At 39.9% G+C, this 15,471-nt stretch overlaps 1 protein-coding gene and 1 pseudogene across 1 annotated transcript; both read left to right on the top strand.

Moving 5' to 3' along the window:
- Positions 1-2,592: 2,592 nt before the first annotated feature.
- On the top strand, positions 2,593-4,722 carry LOC104951907 (protocadherin-10-like). The gene is made up of 2 exons (XM_010778643.1): positions 2,593-4,315; positions 4,705-4,722. The coding sequence occupies exons 1-2, from the start codon at positions 2,735-2,737 to the stop codon at positions 4,720-4,722; spliced, it is 1,599 nt and encodes a 532-aa protein (XP_010776945.1). The 5' UTR covers positions 2,593-2,734.
- A 1,626-nt stretch (positions 4,723-6,348) lies between these two features.
- On the top strand, positions 6,349-11,388 carry LOC104951906 (uncharacterized; annotated as a pseudogene).
- The last annotated feature ends 4,083 nt before the right edge of the window (positions 11,389-15,471 follow it).

Below are 15,471 nucleotides of genomic sequence, written 5' to 3'. Positions count from 1 at the left end.
CTCAAATAAAAACCCACAGGCTCTTCTTTGTGTGAGACTATAAGAACACCGTCCCAGATCGTGTAGGATAACAATGCTTTTATTATTTAACCTGAACCAAACCTGGTGCTTTGTCGCACCCTAGTGACGTAGGATGGTAATACTTCTCAGTTTGTATTTGAAAAGTTTGTTTTATTGCTAATTCATCAGATTTGTGTGACTTTGTTCACTGATCTCAACCCCCTCATATTATGCCCAATATTTCCCCTCGATTTCTGTGACTTTTCACACTGTAAAAAGTTGCCTTGTTTGTTCTAAACTCAATATAGCATGTATCAAAATCAGAAGTGATGGATTATTCCAGTGAAAGCTGTTCAGGCATGGTGTTGCACCTCTGACCTTTAAGCTCTTTACAGGTTGGAACAGTCAAAGGATCCATGTCTGTGTTCGGGCTCAAAGTATCAAACATGATCTGTCTGCAGATCGTTACAGGATAAAAAAATAAGCAGGCTGACTGAGATCTCCAATACGTCACAGACACCAAAACAAGAATTACAAAGCAACAGCTTCAACATTGCTATTTAGATGAGACAACTCAGAGTGCTGTGTTGCACTAACTAAAGGAGAAAGCAGACAATATATAACAACACCTCTAGAACATAATCATAAACTTGGGCTGGAGGACACATTTTGTATTGCCTTCATCTCTCATCAGTGGCTACATTTGTGAATAATGAAGATGTCTGTTGGTCTCTAGGAGGAATCATGTGGCCACAGTCGGTTAAATATCAGATCCTTACATCCAAAATGAGCTACTGTACCTAAGGACTTAGAAGGTCCAACATACAGCTGGTGGTGGAAAGTAGTGTAGTATATTTAATAAACAAGTAGTTAAGCACACATTTGTTACAACTGCTTTGTGTGTGGATATGTTATGTTGCTTTATACTTCTACTCCACTATAGGTGCACCTAAAGAAGCAGTAGTCACTGAAACAATGACAACATGTTCATATTTAGATAAACCATTTACTTAATTGTGTTTTTATCCTTAAAAACACTAGCTTTTGCTACAATATCATGCTAAATAAAGTAACTGTTTATGCTGTAAGAAACGCAATACAGATTATTAAATGGAGCACACTCATGCCATCAGGTCCTTTTCCCAAATGACATGTAATATGTTAGTGATCAACTGTACTCACAGAGTCTATCTAAGTATGATCCATATCAGAAACAGAAAGTTACTATTAGGGTTACATTATTTTAATTTGATTGATTTGAGTTTGAACTGAATTGAATTTGCATGACATAAACTGTTTCCACCGTTATAGGTTAAAAGGTTACAGTTACAAGGTTGCAGTGTTTTGAGCCCGGGAATAATCCGTTCATCTTTTTTATCTTGTTTAATTCAATCTGAGGTTTAATAATACATCAATAACTAGGCTGGCCTGATACTTGCAATGACCAAGGCGGACTGAGATGTGGCTTCTAATGAACTGGTCATATTTCAAAGAAAAAGAAAATTGTGTAAAGCCCATTGTGTAATTTAAATGTAGACACAACTTAATTTCATCATTTAACATCCACCAATCAATTTTCTACATCTCTTGTCTAAAATCTAAAAACTTGTACCAGCGTGAAAAGGGTAATAGACAGAGACTGCCCTGGTTCGATGGGTCAAACAAACTTTGAAAGGCATTATGGCAACACATTCCCATTAAATGTAAGAGACATTTCACATGACCTGCATTTCTATTAAACAGCAGCTGAGCAACCAGAGGAAGGCCATGAAGAAAACAGAAAGTAAGCTGTAGATTGTATTCATTGATGTTGTTAATATGCAGCTCATAGCCTATTTATGAACTTTTGACGAGTGCTAACCTCCACTTGCAGAAAGGGCTATCACATGCACCTTCACAACATCAAACAACAAGGACCAGATGAAAAAAGCTCTGTGACTATCTTGTGTTATCTTTGATGTTCTTTTCACTGGGCATGTACATTAATTAATAATAAAATTATTTGTCAAATAAACAAAACTAAAGAAAAAAAAAACAATAAATAAGAAAAAGCATAAAGAAAATTGTAGTATGTTAGTCACACTGTTGCTAAAAATGCCACAAATAACTTGCACTTGAATTCACCTATTCCTCGATAAAATATCTATGTTAAAATAACATGCTCCTGATGTGCCAAGTCATGTTGCAGCAAATATTGAGCACATTAACTGCTACAAAATTGATCCAACCATGTCTTATTATTTTCCTGATGTTGGATAAAAGGAAAGGGTCTATAGTTTAAAATGAACCTGCATTTATGATATCTGTCAGGGACCCTCGTGTATGGCAACATAATATAATGTATGCAGTCTGGTATAGGCCCTAACTGCTATTCTTATCCAGAAAGTACATTGGAAGCCTTTATAAATTACAATTATTATTTAAACATGTTCAAATCCTGCTCAATGTCACTGAACTGTGAGACTATATTTTATTTCCAGTTCTTAGGCAACATAATTGATTCAACTGCACAGCTACTGATCTATGTCACATGGTGTCACTGTTGACTAAAGCACAATGCATCTCTCTGCTGGAAGTCCTGACACACCCAATTGTAAAGGATGCAGGACACAGCTTTTTGGACGATACACTTTTTATTTAACACCCAAAGACATGTTCTCTTCCCTATCTTAAAAATCTATAAAACCAACACACGTCTTTAGAATCTGGAGTATTGTTCCCCGCAGAAGGAAGGATGATTTTCTTGGCCACTTTCTTTGTCCTGTCTGCGGTATGGCCCAGCGCTTTGTCAGTGACACGGTACTCCATTGAGGAGGAGATGGAAAGTGGTTCCGTTGTGGCTAATCTCGCTACGGATTTGGGACTTGAGCCTGGAGGTTTGGCACAGCGAGAGGTAAAACTTGATATTTTTCATAGCAAAAAATATCTAGATGTCAATAAAAAGACGGGTGAGTTGTATATCGTCGAAAAGATGGACAGAGAAAATCTTTGTTTGGCAAAAACAACCTGTTTTCTAAAGCTTGATGTTATCATAGAAAGCCCCTTGCGCATCTTCAACATTGAACTTGGAATAACGGATATAAACGATAATGCTCCACATTTTCGACGAGACAGAGTAGAGCTCGACGTTTCAGAATCAGCAACACCGGGAGAGAGATTTTCTCTGCCCAACGGTGTGGATCCAGATGTTGGCAAAAATACAATTAAAACATACAAACTCAGTGTCAGTGAACATTTCACCATCGAAATTCAGACGGGCAGTGATGGAACTCAATATGTTGATTTGGTGTTGACTAAATCTTTAGACAGAGAGGAAAAGGCTGTTCATAATTTAATACTGACTGCTGTGGACGGAGGGGTCCCTGTGCGCTCCGGCACTGCCAATATTATTGTTAGAGTACAAGACACAAACGACAATCCTCCTCAATTTGACAGGCAGACTTACACAATAAATATGACAGAAAATTCCCCGATTGGATCCTTAGTGATGAAGCTCAACGCCACAGATCTTGACGAGGGTCTGAATTCAGAGATCGTCTACTCATTCACCCTTTACACGTCAGAAAAAACACAAGATGTATTTGCATTGAATCCTAACACAGGGGAGTTAACTGTGAAGGGTACTATTGACTATGAAGATATGACATTTTATGAGATGCACATTGAGGCAAGAGACAAAGGGACGCATCCCTTGCTGGGACAATGTAAAGTAGTCGTCCACGTGACAGATATGAATGACAATTATCCTGAAATTACCATACAGTCTGTAAAAAACACGGTGGATGAGAACATCCCCGTGGGAAGTGTCATTGCTCTGGTAGGTTTGAGTGACAGAGACACCGGTGATAATGGAAACGTAAGCTTATCCATACATCAGCACATGCCTTTTATTCTTAATAAGTCATCTGATAGACCCCTGCATTACAAGCTCATAGTGTCTGAACCGTTGGATCGTGAATCAGTACCTGAATATGACATTATACTGATTGTGAGAGATGCAGGAACACCGCCTTTATCTGATAACGAAACAATAACAGTGCATTTATTGGATGTTAATGACAATGCACCACAGTTCCCTCTGTCATTTTATAATATACGTGTGGAGGAGAATAACGCTCCTGGAGCCCTGATCAGTTCCCTATCTGCATTTGACCCTGACCTGCATGAAAATCAGTATCTAGTTTATTTCATCCTAGAGAGGGAGATAGCCAACACCTCCATGTCCATGCTGTTCTCCATCAACCCAGAGAACGGGAATCTTTACGCACTTAAAACGTTTGACTATGGACCGTGCCGAGTCCACATTCTGAGAAAAGTATGTAATCAATATCTAAAAATACCACAGATTTACGTACCGTGTGACTATCGCCGCCAAACCAATACTTCGGACAACAGTTATATTTAAGGCCATTGATAACAACCGTCTTTACTCCAATTAGTCCTAAACTGTCCGCGTACACCTACAGTTGAACGGGAGGAAACGTTAATTTTGATTACAAAAGGTTCCTTGATTTCTCGTTTAGGCTAACTCGTGATGACTCCTGTTTGTTAGTTGTAAGGTTTGTTAGTTGGGTACACAAGACATTGTACTAAAGTAAATTTCCCTGGTCCCGACCCCCTCACCTGAGGACGGTTGGAGGTCCGACGACCGCACCTGAAAGGAGTAAACCCATGAAATCCCCACTCCTCTTTTTTTTGCGTCAGTTCACCCAGATCAAGTAACGTTTGTCTTTACTAATGACCACACATACATAGGCCTTACGTCCCAACCATAGTTCTTGATACTATTCTTACAATCAGTACAACCTTTTCGACTGGGCATCAACACAATCATTACCAATCGACACCTGTAATATGGCTCAGACGCAACCAATGACGCAAGAAATATTTTCACCCAAATTGACAAATTTACACGAAATATGGTCGTTCGTAGGAATGGTACTATCTGATCATCTGACTCTTACTACTCTCTATCTATCTACCACATCTACTACTATCTATCATCATCTATATCTATCTATCTATCTACTATCTATCTATCTATCATCTATCTACCTAGCTACCTACTAACTACATCCTACGCTATCCCCATATGTGACTGACAAGTTAATGACTACGACACCCCTTTACCAAACTCGTGTTTTTTCGACGAGTACAAGTTTGTCCTTTGACGACACACGTAATCAACCTATAAATAAACAATTGTTGTCTTGGTACACAATTGTACAACAAAGTATTTAACTGTCTCGAGAAAATGAGTGTCTAGAGTAAACATCACACATAGGTCGGAGCAAACACTTATTTAGAGCAAGACTAGAATACTAACAAAAGTAAACGGTCGACTTATTTATCTCGAAATGTTGGTAATGTGACTATATGCAATAAAGGTGTTCAATGTTTCAGTTGGTCATACGAGAGACCGTTAATGTTCTACTTTTGGAAATACAGTTTTCAGACGCCTATAAATTTTTCGCCACATTGGGCTGTACAGTTAACAAAGAAAGTCCAAACGAACAGAAATCCAAAAAAACAAAAAAAAAGTCACCAGAAAATTGGTACAGTCGAAACGGGATTCCGAAAAGGGAACTCGCTTACAACATCCACTGTACCCTCTAATGAAAAAATCCAAGTAAAAACATCTAGTACATCTCCACAGGTTCGGTCCTGAACAAACCCGTGTTATTTCAAAACAAAGAACATGTTCACACGAGATTCTAAACTGGAGAACACTGGGGAAAAGGAACAGGAGGGGTACGTTAACCCCCCCGCCTTCCAATACGGGTCGTTCAAGTTTTTCTGATTGGTACCGTGTTAATATAAAAAACGAACATTACAGTTCATGTAAAATCCGCAACATTGAATTTTCCTTTTCACTTTATCCTTTTCTTTTCATAAGTACGGACTAAATTTTTATGACGTTAGCCAGGTAATAATCACCCGGAACGTCCTACAAGTCATCGTTGAACACATTTGTCTTACAACTTATCCCACACAAAAAGGGTATTGACGTTCTCCCTAGACGACTAGTGGCATCCACAGGACACTCAGGTAACCGGGACATTTGACCCTGTGCTACATTAGACCTCGGGAAACCGGTGTCCGACAGACTTGGTAGAAAGGGGAAAGCCGGGAGACGATTCTTTGTAATGGACATGTCACCGGCAGCAACCCTGGTCTCCACCTCAGGACGCTTTACGACCTTCAAAAAGGGGAGTGACTAGTGTTGACAAGGGACGTCCCTCCTCCGGCGAAACCAAAACGAACCCAAAGGACTGTGAACTTGTGTTACCACGGTCATACCCACCCTAGTCGTCCTCTTACTGTGCCTCGGGTCTGGCTACTGGTCCCATGTCCAACTCCAGACCTTCTTACAAGGTATAAGATCTCCGTGGAGCCATACAGGTCTCATCCGAAATTGACGTCAGGAGGGACCACACTGTCGTACTACCAACGGACATCGTCTCTCCCGTCCGAACGGCAACAGGAACGCCGTTGTTGTTTGTCAGGGAGACACCGGCCACCCAGGGAGACATCGACTGGGAGTCCAGGCCTAGAAGGCAACCATTAACCCCAGGGCTGACTTTCCACCGCAATCAGTGGACGTCCTTGACCCCATTCCAATAGCCCTCCAACACGGCTCCAGACCACCAGGTCCGATAGTGAAATCTTGTCTCTCGAGAATAGCCACCTGTCGTTGTGACCCCTAGGAAAAGAGGTTGTACCCCGGCACACGGTGGGCGGTGGCCTGCACGTCTATTGGCTTCGGTAACAGCAAGACCAGTGTTACTTACTACACGTGGCGGCAAATGACGACTCTCCCCTCCGGTCTCAGAGACGGAGCTACACCTTCTCCTTTGAGGAAGNTTCAGAGACAACTATGTGTTATTGATCAAGTTATAGAAAGTCAATGCAAAGACGCAAACCATGACCATACAGGCAAAGGTTATCCTAATAAGCAGACCTGACTGTATTGTCTATTTTATTCTAAACTGTGACGAGGACTCTTACTTCTCTAAAAATGGACAACATGCTGTTTTGAAGAATTGTTAGAACAAGCTATTAAGACTATAAAGTAATTAGGAAAATCTTTACTGTGGTAATAAATCAAGTGAGAAGTAGAGTCAGTTGCTCATAGACTTTTATACAATTGGACTTCATCCCCCTGATGGAGATAAAGGAGAGTGACGCTTTGAGGCCTTTCAGCATTGGCTCTCTAGGATTACACCTGTTTTGGGGGAATGGTGACCTTACAAATATTGTTAAAGGCATCTAACTGTGGTACTGAACTTAAGCGTGTAATGTTCAAACAGTCAGTCATGAAATTAGTCATATTTACCTATTTCTGTTTTACATGTTCGTCCAATGGTCTCATTTGCTCGTTCTGCTGGTGAAAAACGTACTTTCTGTCGACTGAAAGTTTCAATTTCTGTTCTTCCTAAAACAGGTAAAAATAAAGAATACTGAAGCAGATTTTCAGCAGATGATCCAGGAGCGCATGAGGAAAGTGGAGGAGATCAAAAACTGTCTGAAGCTCAGCAACGTGAGTCCTAATCAAGTTAAATGCCTACATGTTTGTATTTGTTTGAATAAAATAACTCATATCTGCCATTGATTTCACTTAAATCAAACTCTCTACCATATAGAGAGGCTTTGTCATTGCAAGTTACTGATGAGCATGATAACACTTTTTTTCAAATGTAACATATTAATGTTTACATTTCTTATGGCGGTCCAGACGAGCGCAGAAAAGGAGCTGAAGGAGAGCGACCGTCTCTTCACGTCTCTGATTCGCTGCGTCCACGAGAGACACACTGAAGTCAACACAGAGATCTCAGAGAAGCAGAAAGCAGCCGAGAGGAGAACAGAGGAGCTCGTTGGTGATCTGAAACAGGAAGTCTCTGAACTGCAGAGGAGAAACACTGAGCTGGAGGAGCTGAGGGACTCGGAGGACCATCTGCACGTCTTACAGGTTAACATCCACCCAAAGAAACGGTTATTACTGGATCTTTAGGTTCCAGCTTCATAAACACCTTTTTCACCATGATAACATTTACGTTTCTTCACCGTGTTTCCCTCATATAGAGGTCACCCTCTCTTATGTCCTCTCCACCCACCAAAGAGTGGATGGAGATCGGCATTCACCCCGAACTCTGTGTGGGTACGGTGAGGGGAGCCGTGTCTAAACTGGACAACACTCTGAGTAAAGAATTGAATAGTCTGAAGAAAGAAGGTAAAGTGTAGAAAATGTGCTTCACTTATGTCTTCATTTAGCCTCTCTAAAGTTTTGTTTCAATTCCATATCTAAAATGTCTCATTATCTTCTTGGCAGAGATGAAGAAGATGCACAGATATGCAGGTAGGACCTCACTTTAATCGATGTTTGCTTGCCATGTTTAGGTGAAATGCACATTGGCATACTGGATTGCTATACATTAGTTAAAGTAATATGGCAGGACTTTGCTGCCCACTTGTGGTTGTGTCACAGAAACCTGAGGAAACCGAGATAATAGGGATGAAAGCAATCACTGAAACAGTCCCATTTTCTACACACTAACCCTTATGGCACCTGAATAATTTCAAAGATACTTTAATTTCCTGAAACGTCTGAACATATGTATGGAGAAAAGTGGTAAATGACTCATAGTGTAGAAGTGATCGCAGTGGCAATGGTACTATCCTGTTGGTTATTTTCCCCCAATGCGAAGGTCAGTTCTTGATTGGCTGTTCAAAAGTATATTTGCAATGTAAACATTTACCATGCCACCACAACATGCATAATATTTGGTTTTGAACTCTATATTCAACTTAAAGGGGACCTATCATGCAAAATGCACCTTAGTACGTCATTTATACATGTGTCCCCTGTGTGTCAGGGAACTCACCAAGAGTCAGAAAACACGGCCCTCTCTCTTTTCCTCCATACACAAATCTCTTAAAAAGGGGCTGCAACGGATCTGATACAGACTGATCCATATTTGAACACTTTTCTGACGTCAGGACGGTGGCGCTACGGCTATTGGGCCAACTCCACCAATCAGGAGGAGACAGCCACGGACATTGCCGTTCGAAAGCGCTGGAGACGCTGTAGTACATATTTCAGGCCACCAGATGGTGCTGTTCTCACTGAATCCGAGCATGAAAGGCTGTGTTAAATTGAGTGAAATGAAGAATGGATAAAATGCATGATCTGTTTGGTATTTTGAAAAATAAAACGTATAAATATGCCTTATATAGGTATGGCCCTACAATATATTATTCAAATATAGCATGATAGGTCCACTTTAAGAGAAATAGCATTATGGGAGTGAAGTCAGAAATTCTCCGATCCTAGTTTATTTATGATTAAAATCTGTACTATTGTTGTAAAAAGTTTGATCAGTCCGTGTTAGAGTGACTGCACTATATGTGTACAGAAACAGACTCAATCAGTAGCAGCAAGTGGATGCAGAAGTGATGTTTTTTGCAGTTTCCTTTCTATTAATTAAACGTTTCTCCGTCTTATCTCCTTAGTTGATGTTTTTAGACCCAGAAACCGCCCCATCCAAACATCGTCCTGTCAGCCGACGGGAAGCAGGCGGTCGGGGCGAGCTTCTACACATCGTCCCCGACAACCCCAAACGTTTCGACCCCGTTATCTGCGTTGTGAGCAAGAGAGGCTACCTGTCCGGGAGGTTCTACTTCGAGGTCAGGAACCTTTTGGTTGATGGATCAATTGTTGAATGAACCTTCAGAATCTTCTCTCAAGGATTCAAAGTCAAAGTCAACTTTATTGGCAATCTTCCAGTTTGTGTGTACAGACAGAGAGATCGAAATTCCGTTTATTTATACAAATGTATATAACATTTAAAAAAAATATGTGTGCAAATATGTGTACATACACAGTCAAAGATACATTTTTACATATTAAGACCTAAATAAAAACACAACAATCAATATAAATAACAGTCACTTCAATATTTTGAGAATGGACATTAGTGCAAGATAGCCCATCAAATGTGATTCAAGGATTCAAGGCTATTATTGTCATGTGTACATAGCTACAGTGTAGATATGTCATGGACGATCTTAGGTCACAGGCTCCTCCAGTTCCTTCATTTATTCCCTCCATTAATTACATGAGATACAAGTTTGGATAAAACTCGAGAGAAGGGAACGAAGAATCTAACCAGTGACCTTTCCAACATTATACAAGTGGTCTATTTAGGGCACTTTTTAAAGCATTTTGTATTACTAGATTCAAGTCTTTTATTGTCATTTGTACTACAGTGTAGATATGTCAATAGAAATAGTGCAAGGAGAGTCTATATACAAGTCATTGGAATATTGAAATATATACAAGTTGCAGACAGATGAATGTTATGGATGTTCTCTCAAAAGTTCAGGTGTTTAACAGTCTTGCTTTGACCATCAGGTTGCAGTTGGGCCAAAGACCTACTGGGACCTTGGCGTGGTCAAAGAGTCGATCAACAGGAAGGGGATGATCACTTCCAAACCGGAGAACGGCTATTGGACGGTGCGTCTGAGGAACGGAGAAGAGTACCGAGCTTTGGACTCCCCCTCGGTGCTTATCTCCCTGAAGAGGAAGCCTCAGACGGTGGGAGTGTTCACGGATTACGAAGAGGGAACCGTGTCGTTCTTCAACGTGGAGGCCGGGTCTCACATCTACACCTTCACCGGGTGTATGTTCTCCGAGAGGGTCTTCCCCTTCTTCAGCCCGGGTGTTTTTGATGATGGGAAGAATACAGCGCCATTGGTTATCAAAGCGGTAAACCATGAGACTTAATGTTGAGGCTTTGACTGCTTTCTGGTGCTTCAAGAAACCAACAGAACGGATTGAGAATGTAACATTTGGTCTAGTTGTATTGGTGTCTGGGTTTCTACTGTACGTACACCAACAGTTTCAATTAAGATTGTTATGAACCACAACCTCAATACAAGGACATTTGAACCTTTAAGGCCAAATGGGAAATGTTTAACTGTTGCTACCGAACTATAGACAAACTATTTCCTAGTTGGAGAGAAGATAGATCTCAAATGAAGGAAAAATAATATTCCAATCCAGGACAATTGTGCGCCATGATGCCAAACCTAAACTAATCATCAAACATGTGCTTGAATATATATATATAATAAAGGTTGTGTGGTGCTATGGACTCTACAGGCTTAGCATAGCATTGTTGTTTCACTGCAGCCTTTTGAGTGAATTATTTACATTACATTCATTGACATTACAAAGACTATTGGGGATGCTGATTACAATTTAAGATACAAAATGTAATGAGAATAATGCTACAGCTAGCATGTTTGGCTAGCATATTCGTTTGTGTCTTGTTTGTTTTGTGTGTCTCACCTGGTGATTCGTTTTTGAAATAAAAAAACTAGTTTAAATCGTGTCCCAGAAACCTTTTATGTTTTGCAAAACCTTTGCATCCGTCCCGACAGAGCGACCCTGTTTCCATGTGCTTTGCATTGCTAGAGGACATACGCCTCATGCAAGGAGGATTAAGTAACTCGCATTCATTACATACAAATAAAGAGCGCAGTACTCTACTAAGTCAGTGTCTGTGCAGCTCTCCCTGCTTTCTCTCTTGTAAAGACCGTCTGATTTCTTCATCACAGGTACGTTTTTTCATCACAATTATATGATGTCATAGTTAATCATCCATTCATTTGTTTTGAAGATAATCAGTGTTGAATTTTCTTTGTGTGTGTTTTATTTTCCTATAGAAATTGCAAACCATGGATAGAAGAATTTTTGGCATTTTGCTCTTCTCAGGTGAGGTATAAGAACATCTTGCTGTAACGCATGATTATTAACGGCCTAGAGATAGTCTTTTATTGACCTTTACCATACTTTTGACTTCTGCATTATAGTTAAGTACATTTATTGGGTACTTGTACTTTGACCTATAACGATACCTTAAAAAGTAAGATTTCAAATAAAAGGACACATGATGAGTTTATAAAATACAATAATCTGTCAAAGATTAAACCAGGAGAACTTTTTTCTACTTTTTCTACTTTTCTTGGCCATACATGTTCTTAAAAAAACATTGGCGGGGAAACATTGTACATTGTTGTACTTATTAAGGGAATATCTATATATATATATATTCAAGTACATTTATTGGGTACATGTACTTTGACTCAAGATACTTTTAAAAATAAGATTTCAAATAAAAGAACACATGATGAGTTTATAAAATACAATAATCTGTTAAAGATTAAACCAGGAGTTTCCAACATGTTGGTTTGTGACCATGAATTGCAGTTTCTCTGAAGGTAGTCTTGCCCTCTTTACTTCTAACATTGCTTCAATTAAATACTTGTTGAAGGCTAAAACATTTATTCCAATACCTCTCAAAAAATAAAACTGGAATTAGTTTTTTCTACTTTTCTAGGCCATACATGTTCTTTAAAAAAGCATTGGCGGGGAAACATTGTTTATACATTGTTATAAAACGGACAAGTCAAATCAAGCGATCTGATTGGTTCTTAGCCCTGATATAATGAGCCTATATCACGAGTAGAATTGTAGTTACTTTTCACAACAAGTCAGTATCCCTCCGCGTATGAGAAAAAGCTACAACCGTTACAACTGTTACATTACGTCCATTACGAAACTAACTAACTAACAAAACTTAAGATGGAAACATGTAAGGGATAATGTGCAGCAAGGACTTATTGACCGTTGTTAAGGGCGCTCACATCTGCAGAAAGAAGTCCGGTCGCTTCGCGTCGGGCCAAACCACGCCCCTTAGCTGTGATATAATGAGCAGATACCACGGCCTGTCGTGAGCTATTGCTTAATTGTACTGGCCATCAAACTATAACTCTTCACCCTTCAGTAAAGGGGACTGAGAACTTCCACACCATCGCTATGTGCAATATAAATACCATTACCATTACAAAACGAAAGCGAATTTTTTTTGGCCTTTTTTAATGTAGATTTAGAGGAATATCTCAATTTAAATGAACATTAAGACTGTTGTGATGTCTTCACCCCCATGCCAGCTGCTCTCCCTGCACTGTCGGCCTCCTCATGCTTATATAGTGTTAATAATTGACCAGCACAAGTAGAAATGAAAGTAATTGTAACAAGAAAAAGTTTGACAAATAAAATACATTTATTTATAAAATGTCAATATAAAGAAAACATAGCAGCCTTTTAAGAAAGAATAGAAGCCTTTTCCTTTAGTGCATTTTTTTTTTAAGTGTAACAAAATTAGAACCAGAATAATAATATATATATATATATATATATATAATATATATTATAAAAAAAGTGCATGTCTTTGTTTGTGTGTTTTGGTTTACATGACATGTCTCATGTTGTAGGTGTTTGTGGCAGATTGTGATGCCTTGATGACAGAGGGAGGGGGCTCCCATTTGAAACACTGTGGCTCAAGGTTTGCCATCTTCACAGTCATGATGGATGATAGAGTTCCATCAAGAGCCAAACTGTTTCGGTTTTGTTCAGTCCCACCACAGAGAACACTCGTTCAGCATCAGCATTTGAATGTGGAAGTACCAACACCAACTTGGCGATACGAGAGAGCCTCCCAAATCTGCTCATACCGGTCACCTTTGAAAAATGTACATAGGAAGCCTAATTACTCAGTATAAGTTAAGTTGATTACGTCAATGGGTATTTCAAAGGGGGCAGAATAATTCTTACTTTATTCTTCATTGATGCTATATTCCCCCAAAAGCTTTCAATGTCGAACGTGTCTGGGTCTTCGGGCATGGCAATGTCCATGGACTGGTAGTCCAGAAACTCCTCACTCAGTTTGTCACGCTCGTCAGGTCCGTTGTATGGGAGAAGTTTAGGAAACTGATCTGGTAAAGTAATGTAGCTGAAACTGGTTGTTTTTCAGATGTGGTCATTAAACTTTACAATCTATTAAGAAAATGTTAAGAAAATGTGACAAGAGCCAAGAGTCTACCTGACATCTTTCAGACTTTCAAACTAACAGACAAACATCAGACAGAAATTGAAGTATACAGTTAAGGAATGAATGATCCAGTCTCAAAAGATAGCTACATGTTACTGTTTGATTGATTGAATATTTTATTAGACAGAAATGCAAACAGCACAGGTACAGTACTGTAAATGCCCTTAGCTCATAGTAAATATCCATTAGCTCACACACGCAAATACGTGATGATTTAACTAACACTGCTATTAGTCACGCTTGTTTGTTGTTAAACCCACCCCAGCAACCTGCCACACTGCTCACCAGCAGCCTGTGTGACGTTAAGTCTCACGTAGTCAGACCCACCGTTGACTTCATCAAAATAAAGATATTTGTAAAAACTTGTATACGTGGTGCCTTTCGTTGGGTTGGTTAGATTTAGCCTCGAGGGCTGATGATTGGTTATCACATATCTCGGTCAGCCAATCGGGGGCAGAATAGGGCGGGCTCACCCTGTCCCGACTCGAACTACGGCAGGCCTCAAGCAACAAGTTATGGAAATATATCATTAAATAAAAATAATAATTATAAAGTAGTGAGAGGGGGAAAAAAGCGTGTGAAATGGCAAGTGTGGCGTGAGGCGTGTGCAGAGGTTAAATTGCGTAACTCTCACTCTCAAAGGGTGAGACTTGCATAGCCGCGGGAAGTCATTTTCTCAGGGGGTGCTACCAAAAGTGGGGAGGGGGGCCGCTTAAAAAAGAAAAGAAAAAAAGGTGGTGCAGGGCCGGCCCGGCTGTCAGCGATATGAGCCGCATAAATTGTTTGTTAAAGGCGAGACACGGCAGGCAAAAACATCGTTTTTCATGCACTGGTCAATTTTGAGATTTTGTGCTATTTTGATTCCATAATATGTTTTCTTTCAGGCTTTTGGAAGGAAAACGTACGAAATACATATGTAAGTGTTTATTTTACTATAGTTTGTCTATTTGCGTCTGTATATTTCTCCTAAATTCACCAAAAGTTAGCATTCTAACGTAACATAAAGTACCGCGACCACTGTTTGCACCATGTCATTAGAGATAATCGTTGGAAAGCTCCGTCTCTCCTGCACAATCTCATCGGATCCAAATATGGTCATTTCCTTTGTAAGGAGCAACCAATCGTGAAAGTACAAAGGGGTCTTAAACCAAGAAACGAAATCTCATTGGCTGGTGTCAACTTCTGACAACGTGATTCGTTCAGATGTGTCACGTGGTGTGCTAAAACACTTCCTGGTTAGCTTTCCGCTAGAAATTTAAATCTCAAAAGGGCAAAAGAACGGCGAAACACACAGTTCACAGAGAAGACAACAACAATTGTCACTTGCACGAAGCAAGGTTATACAAAAAACAAATGACCCCGAACATGAAATACCTTCACGGAGTGCGTCGAGGCGCAAGCTGTCATCCAAAGAACAGGAGGGTTTCGCTAGCGCCACACTGCAATCTTTAAAGGTCGTTTTCTCAAAATGAGTTTTTTCTCCTACTCTGAGTTCAACATTTCAACTTCAGTAGCA

This window comes from Notothenia coriiceps, unplaced genomic scaffold (assembly GCF_000735185.1).
Source record: "Notothenia coriiceps isolate Sejong01 unplaced genomic scaffold, NC01 NC01_scaffold00019351, whole genome shotgun sequence".
NCBI lineage: Eukaryota > Metazoa > Chordata > Actinopteri > Perciformes > Nototheniidae > Notothenia > Notothenia coriiceps.
The sequence above is the reverse complement of the archived record's forward strand: the minus strand, read 5'-3'. Positions and strand labels throughout refer to the sequence as shown.